This window comes from Hylobates moloch, unplaced genomic scaffold (assembly GCF_009828535.3).
Source record: "Hylobates moloch isolate HMO894 unplaced genomic scaffold, HMol_V3 SCAFFOLD_17, whole genome shotgun sequence".
Lineage (NCBI taxonomy): Eukaryota > Metazoa > Chordata > Mammalia > Primates > Hylobatidae > Hylobates > Hylobates moloch.
In genome coordinates this window covers 60,377,792-60,390,465 of record NW_026652292.1, presented here as the reverse complement: position 1 = coordinate 60,390,465, position 12,674 = coordinate 60,377,792, and the positions used below count along the sequence as shown (strand labels likewise).

The 12,674-nt window shown below is 40.0% G+C and overlaps 1 protein-coding gene across 2 annotated transcripts in view; it reads left to right on the top strand.

The window, feature by feature from the left end:
- The window catches only part of ANAPC4 (anaphase promoting complex subunit 4), a 107,448-nt gene that overhangs the window by 37,669 nt on the left and 57,105 nt on the right, over nucleotides 1–12,674 (top strand). Inside the window, exons 25-29 of one of the 2 annotated variants that reach the window (XM_032135497.2) lie at nucleotides 24–125; nucleotides 891–965; nucleotides 1,848–2,021; nucleotides 3,036–3,159; nucleotides 3,577–4,389. In XM_032135497.2, coding sequence (XP_031991388.1) covers nucleotides 24–125; nucleotides 891–965; nucleotides 1,848–2,021; nucleotides 3,036–3,159; nucleotides 3,577–3,804 — 703 coding nt within the window. In that variant the 3' untranslated portion in view covers nucleotides 3,805–4,389. Of the gene's footprint in view, nucleotides 1–23; nucleotides 126–890; nucleotides 966–1,847; nucleotides 2,022–3,035; nucleotides 3,160–3,576; nucleotides 4,398–12,674 lie in introns of those variants that run through there. The other variant, XM_032135494.2, reaches the window with a different exon arrangement.

Below are 12,674 nucleotides of genomic sequence, written 5' to 3'. Positions count from 1 at the left end.
ATTATGACAATTTTTTTTCTTAGGTGGAATAATAAAACTTCAAATCTACATTATCTTCTTTTTACTATTCTAGAAGATTCACTTTATAAAATGTGCATCTTAAGGAGACATACTGATATTTCCCAGTAAGTATTAATCTGAAGTTTGAATCAGAGATAAGATTTTATTATTTGTAAGAATGAAGCATACAGCCTTCCAGCATTTCAGATTTTAAACTACTTTGTGACTTTTAGATGTGTCATTTAATTGTTAGTTTTCATGTCATTAAAAGGGTAACACTGAATTAGGAGGTTATATGATCTTGTTCTAGATTATTTAATTTTTATTGGCATATAATCATTGTAGGACTTTTTTTTTAGAGTTAGGAAAAATATGACAGCTCAGGATATTATACCTCATTTTTTAGAAGTTAAAAACTTCTAAAGAGCTAAAAGTTAAAGAAGTTTTAACTTTTTAGAAGTTAAAAACTTCTGAAAGTGGCTGCCTTATAGAAATGATTTTTGCCTAGGGTTAAGTATGCTTTTCATTAAACAAGAGGCCTTGCCTAACAGAGACTTACTTTGAAATTGAAAGTAGAAGTTCTGAGAAATAAATCATATTTAGAATGCCACTGGTATCTTAAAAATGGTTTTAAATCTGCATTTGAAGAAAATATTGAGACCAAGATGTAACCAAAAAGAAATAATTTGGTTATTTCTATTCCAAATGTCTTTGGTGACTGTGTGATTTTAAACCAAATTGGTTTATCTATCTAGGCGTTTAAACCAGTTCTCAGTGTTCTAAAGAAGTAAATGTACTGACCCTGACAATCATGTTCTTTTAAGCATTTAGATTATTGACTATCCAGGTTGTTCCACAGAGTCTCTTTTTTTCCCCCTTCTTTCTTGAAGATCTGTGAGTAATGGACTAATTGCTATTAAATTTGGGAGCTTTACATATGCCACAACGGAAAAAGTCAGAAGAAGGTAAGTCTTGAATCTTGTTTGGATGAAATGTAGATACATGTGATATGTGTATATGTTTAGGAATAGGGTCAGACTCAGTTACGGTGATAATATAGGTAAAAGGGCTTTGCCACTTGCCACATTGAGGGCAGGATTCTTTGTGTATTTATACATAGAGAATGATTTGACTTGTGATGAATAGAACCTCACTGCCTTGCAGTTTATGTCATATGGTTTCCTATAATTAATACTCCTGAGCTCCCTGTTGGCAAAGAAAGTAATGTGGTTCCCGTGGGCAGATGGCCTGCGGGGCTGAAGTTCTTGTTATGACCAAAAAAATCATGAGGTGATGCCATTCTCAGTGATGGGAGATGTTCTTAGGATTCAAAATGGTAACAGTACCTAAGCCATCCCTGAGGCTTCGCAAAGGAAAGAAGTGACTAATCATAGGCTGATCTTTTTCTCACTTTTTTCTTCACATAAAATAAGTTTTTTTATGATAAAGTTTTTGGAGTTGCTGTGCCTATTTTTCATGTGTAGTATCTTATTTTTATTTCTCAGTCTAGTCAACTCTGCTGAATGTGTGTATAAGGTGTCATTCATAGAATTTCCACAGGCTTAAGGCCTAACCATTGATGGCCAGGGGCTTTCTAGAACTGAAACAACTTCACAGGTTTTTGGGGGTCATGATTACCCATTTTTAAGATTTGGTTATATATGTGAATAATCAGTACAAAAAGTAACTGATTTTAATACAAACCAATGGTATATTTTAAATGTTATTGTACAGAATGTCACTTAACTTTTGAATTTTTTTCTGCTTGCTGCCAGTATAACATGCATACAATATTTTCTCAGTAGTCATGATCATCTTTGATATAACAAAACTTATTTTAATTCTAGCATCTACAGTTGTTTAGATGCACAGTTTTACGATGATGAAACTGTAACAGTAGTTCTTAAAGACACTGTAGGACGTGAAGGAAGAGATAGACTCTTGGTCCAGCTGCCTTTGTCTTTAGTATATAACAGTGAAGATTCTGCAGAATATCAGTTCACTGGGACTTATTCTACAAGGTAACTAGTAAAATTGTCTTTCTGATATTACAGTTAAATATTTTTTTAATGCACATTATAAATTCCAACCTTTTGGTGTGCTGGATAATGGTTATTTCATTACTAGGGATAACCACAGAGGTGGCTGAGCAGAAATGCTCCAATTTTTCATTCAAAATATGCTGGCCTTAATAGCTTTTTTTGTCCCTTTGCTTTACTAGTAAATCAGGAAGTATTTGCTGGAATCAAGGTTGGGAATTATTTGGAGTGGAGAATGGGACTTCTTTTAGTTACATTTTTAAGGATAGCATTAACCCTAGTTGGTTGGAATTAGTTATTTTTTATTTGCCTTCAGTATTTTCCTTCCAGAATTAAGACCTCAGTACCCATGTAGGAAGTATACTGTCAATTCCAAGAGATGGCTTTAATTGACTGAGACTTAAGTAAGCAGATCTCTAATTTAAAAATGTATCCATTTGCTTTCTTTGAAAGGAAGTCAGAAACCTTGCTAAGATGATAATTCTGCCTGTTTGGAATTACAGTATTTCTTTTCCTTTTTTTTTTGAAACAGGGCCTCTCTCTGTCACCCAGGTTGGAGTGCAGTGATGCAATCATAGCTCACTGCAGCCTCCAACTCATGGGTTCAAGTGACCCTCCTGCCTCAGCCTCTCATAGCTGTGACTACAGGCATGTGCCACCTTGCCTGGCTAATTTTATTTTTTTACAGAGATGGAGTCTCACTATGTTGTCCTGGCTGGCCTTGAACTCCTGGACTCAAGCAGTCCTCCCACCTTGGCCTCCCAAAGTGCTGAGATTCCAGGCATGAGCCACTATGCCTAGCCAGAATATAGAATATGGAATTTTTATAGAATATTATATCACAGCTTTTTTTCTAATACAACAGTTGCTAAAATTATATTGGAAATAGAAGTATGAGTAGACATCAAAACCATAATTGACCCTAATACCACCTGTAGTAAACTAGGGAGGAGAAGATCCCCTTTTCATTCCTGAGTTGGTTTTTTCCCTCTTTAGGCTAGATGAACAGTGTAGTGCTATTCCCACCCGTACCATGCATTTCGAGAAGCACTGGAGATTACTGGAAAGTATGAAAGCACAGTATGTTGCTGGGAATGGTTTTCGAAAAGTGTCCTGTGTGGTAAGTGTTTAGAGATCATTCAGCAACTAAGCAATTACAAGAAGTAATGCTGCTTCTTTGGAACCTTCATCAAATACATGATATATAAGGTCCTTTTGTGCAAATATTTTTACTGTGATTTATAGCTTGTATTGATTATGATCATGTGGTTGCCTTAGCTATTTAGTTCTCTTGTTCTGATAAAGCTTACTAAGTAGTTAATAATAATACTAGATTTTAATCTCATGAAATTGCCACTGTTGTTATGTGGAGATCTTTTTATACAAAATGAAGGCTGAATTTATTGATTTTGTTCTAAATTGATAGGAATATAACTTTCCTATAAAACCATTCTTTGATTCAGACTTCTGATTTCTAATTCTTTATATATGATAAGCCATTAATTTAAAAATGCTTTTATGGCCTTTTCTTTTTTAGTTAAGCTCAAATCTTCGTCATGTGAGAGTATTTGAAATGGACATAGATGATGAATGGGAGCTTGATGAGTCTTCAGATGAAGAGGAGGAGGCCAGTAATAAGCCTGTAAAAATAAAGGAAGAAGTGTTGTCAGAGTCAGAGGCAGAGAACCAACAAGGTGGTGCTGCTGCTCTAGCTCCAGAAATAGTCATTAAAGTGGAAAAACTTGACCCTGAGCTAGACTCGTAATCTAGCTTGCCATTATTGTGTGTGTAATTATGGCCAAAAGGACATAAGAGATGGACTAAGATGTCTTGGACCACCTTTAATTTTCTTTGTGTAACAAAGAAATAAACAGTAAATTTTATTTTTTCATATTCTGCTTCATCTTCTCTTAGTGATATAGTCACTATGATAGACTTTATTTTTTCTGAGATTTCTCTTTAATGCTATGTGCAGAACTAGTGTTTAAAGAAAACAGGACCAGGCATGGTGGCTCATGCTGGTAATCTCAGCACTTTGGGAGTCTGAGGTGGGTGGCTCACTTGAAGTCAGGAGTTCAAGACCAGCCTGGCCAACATGACAAAACTCCATCTCTACTAAAAATACAAAAATGAGCTGGGCGTGGTGCATGCCCCTATAATTTCAGCCACTTGGGAGGCCGAGGCTTGAGAATCGCTTGAAACTGGGAGCCAGAAGTTTCAGTGGGCTGAGATTGCACCATTGCACTCCATCCAGCCTGGGTGATGGAGTAAGACTCTGTCTCAAAAAAGAAAGAACGAAAGTGAACGAATTGAGTGTGAAGAAGAAGTCTAATCTTTTCTGTCAGAAGGGGTAGGTATCAGGAATTGTTCCTGTATCATTGAAATAGTCACTCATCACTGGAAATTTTAATGCATTTAGTATTTTAAAACTATAGACAACATTCCTATTTTTCCATCTCCCCTTCTAGTTCATTTTGGGTCTCCAGAATGATTTTAAAATTATGTTTTCAGAATGTATTATACTGATTTACTGAAATGCTAAGCCAAAGGATGGATCCTGTCTTTTATGGTTTAAATAACATAAACACTGCTTGATACCTACATGGTTATCTTTTCTCATTCTGTCCCTGCATTTGAGCTCTGAGTTATTTGAATCAGCAGTGCTTAGATGTGCCCTTTTGCCTTTTCAAACTTGGTTAAGGACATATAGTAGCTGTCTGGTTGACTCCTTGAGAGTATGAGAAATATGGGTCAACTAAATGGTATCTGGCATTAGTGCAGATAAGCTACTGTTGATTTCCTAATGCTCATTCCTTCCTAAAGTACAATAGTATTCTCATGTGACTTTCAAAGAAATTAGTTTAACATATGAATTCCACTATCACTTCATCGACAATCACTTTTTAAAGCTTAAATATCTTTAGGCAGGAGGATATACTATAACCAGGTGAATGGGTAACTGCAGGGTTGCTGTGTCATTTGTCTATTTAATAGGTAGCTGTCTCTCTAGGTACTCCAGGGTGTCTCTGTGAATGGAAGCCACTGCTGGGTGACGTGGCATTTAGGACTGTGATCAGGAGGCTGACTATACTGATCTGTAGCCTTGCATATGATAGGCCTTAAACTCTATTAACAAATTTATGTAAATGTTTACTGACAGTTGGGCATTGTTCCTGGGGTAGTGCAGAATGTCTTGAATTAGCTTTTGTGAGCAAGAAAGGTGAACTGTCAGATGACATTACTGAAAAATTATAGGTTGTGGGTATATAGAGCATTTTTAGAAAGAATGCATTGTGCAGATTTACCATATAACATTTAAAGAGCTTTAATGGGTTTGAGGAGCCAATAATTAATAGCCTGTTCTTAGAAAGAACGACAGTTTCACCAGTTCTTTATTAGTTAGTAATTTGTCCTTTGTGACCTCACTGTTAGATTTATAAAGATTTTTTGATACATACACATTTGCTTTCTATGGTTCCAGCGTAGACATAAAATATGGGAGAATTGGTTTTTCAGTAATGGTTTTAACATGTATAGCAAGTAGGAACTAGAATTGTATTAAAGTGAAAAAGTTTAAATTGACATCTGAATCTCTTTTTAAGTTTTAATAAGATGCATAGAGCAGAGAATTTTATTGTATTTTAAGATATATGCTATAATTCTTGACACCATTAGACATTTTGCTTTTTTAAAAGAAAAATTTAATTTTTAATTTTTGTGGGTACATAGTAGGTATATATATTTATGGGGCACATGAGATTTTGATACAGCATACAATATAGACACTTTGCTTTTAATATGTAGAACAATTTGTCATTACATACTGGCTACTTTTACTATGTTTAGCTGCAGATGCTGAATTTGAGCTTTGAATTTAGTGAGGAGCAAGTGAAGGGTGGGAATGTGAGGACCCTGGGAAGAGGAGCCTCCAGGTCCTGGCTCTTGTGCACCTTCGCACCTTGTCTCCATAAAGTGGGGTAATTGAGTGCCTCTCTCAGTGTTTGAGGACTAATGAGGGGTACTTATAGAACACTGTGGTTAGCACATGTGAGATACCCAATAAAGACTAGCACTCCTATTTACAATATTCTGTTCTGCTTTTTGCTGACATAAATTGTGTTGATTTTTTTAGAAACTTAACTAGCCTCTTTTTTTTTTTTTTTTTTTTTGGCCAGACTTGATAGAACTATAATAGTAGTCTTTTTAATTCTCTGGCTTAGTAGGGTTTTTTGTTGTTGTTGTGTTCTTGATTTTTTTCCAATGTAAAAATTGTACACTTAGCAAAATGCTGAAATATTCTGTCTTCTTAATTTGGAACATTTAAATGTAAATGTGAAGAAAACTATTATGATATAGCCTTGAGTTTATGATGCCATAACTAGGGGAATTTATATATATCTGAGTTGATCTAAATATTTTCCCATTCTTGAGGGAAGTCCAGCAAGCAGACATGCGCTAAACACTTCTTTCTTAAGGATGCTATAATTGAAATCATGGGTTGCATTTCACCAGGAGCAAATCAGTTTCTTTGACACCTCTTTAAGTTGCAATGTTGTGGTGATTATCTACAGACTGTTTACATTTGCTAGAACCTACAGTTGACTATCCAGCATAATATTTTTAGTCCTCACTGAGCACAAGGAGATAGTACTTAGGATTTTACGAATTTAAGGTCACGAAAACCTTATGAGAGCAAATAAAGTATTAGCATAGAAATGATCTCTTATGAGGAATATTCAGTTCAGAAACTCGATTATTAAATGGGTCTGGGAAATGATTTATTAATATGGTTGATAGCCAATGCTTACTTTCTGCTTTTTTTCTTGTTCTGAGGAAATGAAAATTTCTAGAACAGGATTTCTCATGAAGCACACACTAGTACATCAAAAATGCCAAGGCCAGTGATTAAAAAAGCATGGATTTTACCCTAAGCCTACTCAATCAGAAGCTGAGGGTGAGGCCAACACTACATTTTTAACCAACTCACTTGATCATTCTTAAACCCACTGAGGTTGAGAACCATTATTTTTCTATGAAAGCTGTGTTTTAGAAATTAGATGGTTGTAATTTCTTAGTTGTAGGTTCATAAGCTGTTCCTTTGGATGCAATGAAAATTGATGTATTTTTTTTCTTTAAAAATGACCCTAACTGGTGGTTAATTATACATGCAAGTTGCTCACACTTCAATAAATCTGTTTAAATGATGGTGAGCATAATTGTACCCCAGCTCCCTCTCTGCACTGCAGCATTGTAGCAATGGATCCCTTAGGGCCACATTTCAGCCCTAACAAGATTATGTTCAGCCAAGTGGGAGATAGTTGGGTATGTATGGGCTTTGCTGGTAATCAGCCATTCTGGTTCATAAATGTCACCTTTTCTCTGGTGTGTGCAGTCAGACTGAACTCACTGCTCAAGATATGAGGTGTAATGTGTAGTTCTCACGGTGCGGATGATAAATCTGTCCCACAACAACACAAACGTAAGTGAAACTTAAGTTTACCGGCTTCTTATGTTTTAAGCAGTAAAACAAGACAAGTTTGTTGTTTGTGCTTCCTGCCATCAGATTTATGACTGAAAACTTTAGGGACTGTTTTTCTTCTTTTCTGCATTCCTGATTCCTGTTACAGAGTGAATATTATTCTTTCAAGTGATATTTCTTTCCACTGTTCGGATAGTAAAACTGGGTGGAGCCAAACTGGAGGAGTGGCCAGCTTGCTATAAACGATCCTCGTGATTGTCAGCATTTTCATGATACTGCAAAACTTTCTAACCTTGAGAATATGTTACTTCCCTTTTTCCTCTCCACCGCTTACTTTGTCCTGCCAAATTGTTGCAGGAAGAGATTCAAGGATTAAAAATATTTATGGGCCTGGCACGGTAGCTCACGCCTATAATCCCAACACTTTGGGAAGCTGAGATGAGTGGATTGCTTGAGCTCAGGAGTTTCAGCAACATGGCAAACCCCGTGTCTATAAAATACAAAAATTAGCTGGGCATGGTGGTGCATGCCTATAGTCCCAGCTACTCAGGAGGCAGAGGTGCAAGGGATTGAGCCTGAGAGGTCGAGGCTGTGGTGAGCTCTGATTGTGTCACTGCACTCCAGCCTGGGTGACAGAGACCTTGTCTCAATAAATATGTATGATATATATATATATGTGTGTGTGTATATATATATGTATGTGTGTGTATATATATATATGTATGTGTGTGTATATATATATATATGTATATATATATCTCCTTGTTCTCTTGGGATGGAAGGTTAAGATCTAGCGGCAGAGTGTGGATAGCAAAGGGGCTGGCTGAGACCATTGTTCTGGGGCCCTTCAAGGTGTAGGGCCCATTTTCTCCACTGGAGAAAGAAGAGACTACATGGCCCAGGTGGCAGGACACCCAAGTGACCAGTTCAGTGGACACCTTTCAGGCTGGTGTAGTCAGGCAAATCAGATGCTGCGGTAAATTTCAGAGGTAAATTGCCCGTTACCTCTGAAAAGCTGCATGTCAGTTGTGACCCTGATAGAAACTTGGAGACGTGTTGAGGACAGGAGCCCTATTGAAATGGGTGTAGAATGGATGTGAGGTGAGTCAGTGGAGGCCAAGTGGAGGCAACTCTGGAGGATTTTGTTGTGAGGGGCACAGAGATGGAGTAGTGGCAGGGGAGGGAAATGGCACCAGAGAACTTTTTTTAAAAAGATGGATGATACTAGGCATCTTTATTCATCAATATGAGTGATCCACCAAAGAAGGAGAAATCAACCATTCTAGAGTAAAAGGAGATGCGTTGAAAGAAATCCTTGAGAAGGCTAAAAGGGCTAGGGCCCAGTGACCACTGCAGGGATCGAGCGTAGGGTGGAACATGACTTTCTTCCACCCTAATGGGAGTCTGTGGGGACAGATGCTGGTGGGTGCAGCATCGGGTGGCAGGTGCAGCGTTTTTCCCACGGAGAGAAGTGTTCAGGTCTTTATGGAGAGTGATGAGGAGAGGAGAGGTAGAAAATAGGTGTCTCAGATTGGAAAGTGAGAGAATTAGTTTTAGAATCAGAGGGATAGAAAGAAAGAGGCTATGACCAGAGAAGAGACATTGGCAGTCTTAGGGAGGTGGTGAAGTCTCTGATGACAGGTGTAACAATGGCAGTTGGCAGCTGCTATTGGTGTGAAGGAGAAAGTCACTGGAGCCAAGTAGATTCAGAGCTGAGTGGCTGGGGTTTTCGATGGCTCATCTGTGTGGCTGGTAAAGTTGCAAAAGCAGATGGAGACGGTAACAGTGAGTTGGGTGCTGAGGTCACCAGTGAATGAGGAGGTATCAGTGGGGGATTGAGAGGGGAAGGAAAAATTGTGCTTCTGAGACTCTTGGTACGTTGAAAGACCCAGAGGAGGGTCAGGCACCTACCTAGTCAGTTAGTAGCAAGGCTGGGATCTAAGCCCAGGGGGACTGGACTGCTCTGGAGGAGCTCCTAACAGACACCCGTGGTTAGAACATGGGAACAGGATAAAAAGACTAAGCCAACCTGCAAGCATGGCCACTGCCTTTGGATCTCTGTCTACTGTAGGTTAGTGCTCCTCATACCTGGGAGGTAATATTAAGGGGTCTAATAGTGGTGGACTTTTTAATTTTATTTTAGACACGATCTTGCTGTTACCCAGGCTTCAGGCTGAAGTGCAGTGGCATGAACACGGCTCACTGCAGACTTGACCTCCTGGGCTCAAGCAATCCTCCCAAGTAGCTCAGATTAGCAGCACATGCCACCACGCCTGGCTAATTTTTTTTTTTTTTTTTTTCGTAATGACAGGGTCTTGCCATGTTACCCAGATTGGTTTTGCAACCCTGGGCTCAAGCAATCCTCCCACCTCAGCCTCCCAAAGTGCTTGGACTACAGGAGTGAGCCACGACACCGGGCCTTCTTTCTTCCTTTCTTTTTAACCCCAAGGCAGGGAGAAGTGGTCATTTCTGATGATTTTAAATCTGGAACCAGTAGCAATCCCCAGGTGTTCTAGGAAGGGGGTGTTTATGGTTGCTGTCCTGCCAATTATGTCTTTAGTGCACTGCTGGTCACAGACACAATTATGTGTGCGGCACAGGGAGGAGACAGCCTAAGATGACTGCGTGGAGAGTGGGCCTGAGCAAGCCCCTGCCCAAAGTCCAGGTCGGGAGGCTGGGTGAGGTGGGATGAACTGAACAGTCAGTCCCCTGCTCTGTGAAGGTGCAGTCCAGGGCCTTCCTAGCTTTGGGCCAGTGTGGTCCATATCGCCAAACCTTTCCTGGGTGGTCTGAAGATTTTCTTAAGGAGAACTGCCCAGTCCAGGCACCTCTGGCCATTTGGGGAGTGAGGCAGGCAAGTCTCGGCTTGGCCTCGGTTCCCAGGCCCCTAGGAATTGGCACTGGGCTTCAGCTCACTACTTAGCAGGTCCAGTAGGGCCTAGACCCAGCTGAACCTGGGAGCCTCTGGAGCTGCCAGATTGTACATGAAATTCCTGTGTGCTTGGCCAGACAAGAGGTTCATGATCAAAGGGTTACTACCTGCACCTGCCTCCGCCCCTCCCCCAAATTCTTCCTGTCTGCATTTGGCTTTTTAAGGTTCTCCTATGCAGAATTGGTTGTGGAAGAGAAACAGCATGGGAGAGATTGCAGGGTGCTTTTTACGTACATTCTCACAGAATTCTCTGAACAACTAACTGCAATAAAGGGATTGGTCATCTTATTTTACAGAAAAGTTGAGAGAGATTTGGTTTGACATGTCCCAAATCACGCAGCTAGTAGGCGGAACAGCCTGGATGCAAAACAGGTGGTCTGACTCCAGATAAGAATAATTGCTAACATGATTATTTAGTAAGAGTCAGAAATCATGCCAAGAACATTCCATGGATAACTTATCTAAACCTCATCACAGTCCTACAAGGTAAGTGCTATTATTATTAGCATCATTTCACAGATGAAGAACTTGAGGCCAAGAGACGTTTACTAAGTTGTCCACAGGAATTACACGGGCAGCAGGGTGGGACTGGGATGGGAAACCAGGCAGTCTGGCCACAGGACCCATGCCTTCAGCCACTGCGCATGTTGCCTTTCTGGGGCCTGGATTCTTTGGCCCCCACCTGCCTTGCCCATGGCCGCACTCACAGAACTCGGTCTTCCTGCAGTGGCACAACTACTTGAGTGTCTGTGTGGCACAGGCCAGCAAGGATGGCCAGGCTTGCGTTCGTGATGAGCTTTGTTTTTCTCAGAGGTCCTTCATTCATAGCCACCATCAGCTCTGTGGAAACAGGCTGTGAGGAATGATGTCTGGTAGACCTTGGACCAGAACCTCGGCTTCTGACCCCATAGTTTAGTGTGCTTTCCTCCAAGACAGTGCTTGTATAAAGCCAGTGTTACTTATGCATCCTTTATCACCTAAAGAGAGTTTTTTTTTTTTTAAGACAGAGTCTCACTTTGTCACCCAGGCTGGAGTGCAATGGCACAATCTCGGCTCACTACAACATCTGCCTCCTGGGTTCAAGCGATTCTTGTGCCTCAGTCTCCCAAGTAGCTGGGATTACAGGTGCCCGCGACCACACCCAGCTAATTTTTGTATTTTTGTTAGAGATGGGGTTTCACTGTGTTGGCCAGGCTGGACACCTTAAGAGATCTCTTATGTGTCTTCAGGTCTCATGGAGACAGAGCTGTAGTCTCCCCAGAGAGGCTACCAGCTTACTAGGCTAAAAGAAGTGAGATTTCCCACTCTGTGTGTGTGTGTGTGCGTGCGTGCGTGTGTGTGTGTGTGTGTGTTTATATATGTATTAGGGTCTGGCTCTGTCACCCAGGCATGATCACAGCTCACTGCAGCATCCACCTCAGCCTCCTGAGTAGCTGGGACTACAGGTGTGTCACCATGTCCGGCTAATTTTTTTAAAAAAATTTGTAGAGATGGGGTCTTGCTTGTTACCTAGGATGGTCTTGAACTCATGGACTCAAGCAGTCCTCCCACCTTGGCCTCCCAAAGTGCTGGGATTACAAGTGAGAGCCACACACCCGGCCTTCTACTGTATTTTTGCCATGTTTTCTGTCCCCTTTCCCAATTTTTTGGGATGATTTTGCATTTTGTTGGTCTACAGACTTCCATTGGGTAAAGCTTTCAGGGGAGATGGTGTGCTTGGGGAGAGGGAGAGAAGTTATCTCAAGAATGAATACATGGGTGAAGCAGATGGCAAATTTGTCGTTTGCAATAGAAAAACTATTAAAAAATCAGAGAATGCTAAGTCCTGAACACTTTGAGGAATACTGTATGACTCTCTGAAATACAGACCAGCAAAGCACACATTTGGTCCATTAATTGGGATCTAGGAACTATGATAATGCAGTGTCAAGAAAATAAGTGTTTTTAATACCAAATAGAGCATCACAAGCCAAATATCCTATTTATCCATCCAAGATATAAAAGGGACTTGATGGGGTGAGACAGTCTTGGGATGGAATAGGAAATGGAATAATTTAGCTTCCATTTGAGAGATGGAAATTGAAGGAGCAAATTTGCAAATCAACTTAGCAATGCAGTTAAAACATGAGCCTTAGATCTTTCATGTTTCTACTTCAGTACTTTTCACTCCCTATAAAGTCTCAAAGTTATTGCAAGGGTCCATTTATGTTTAATTAAATGTAAT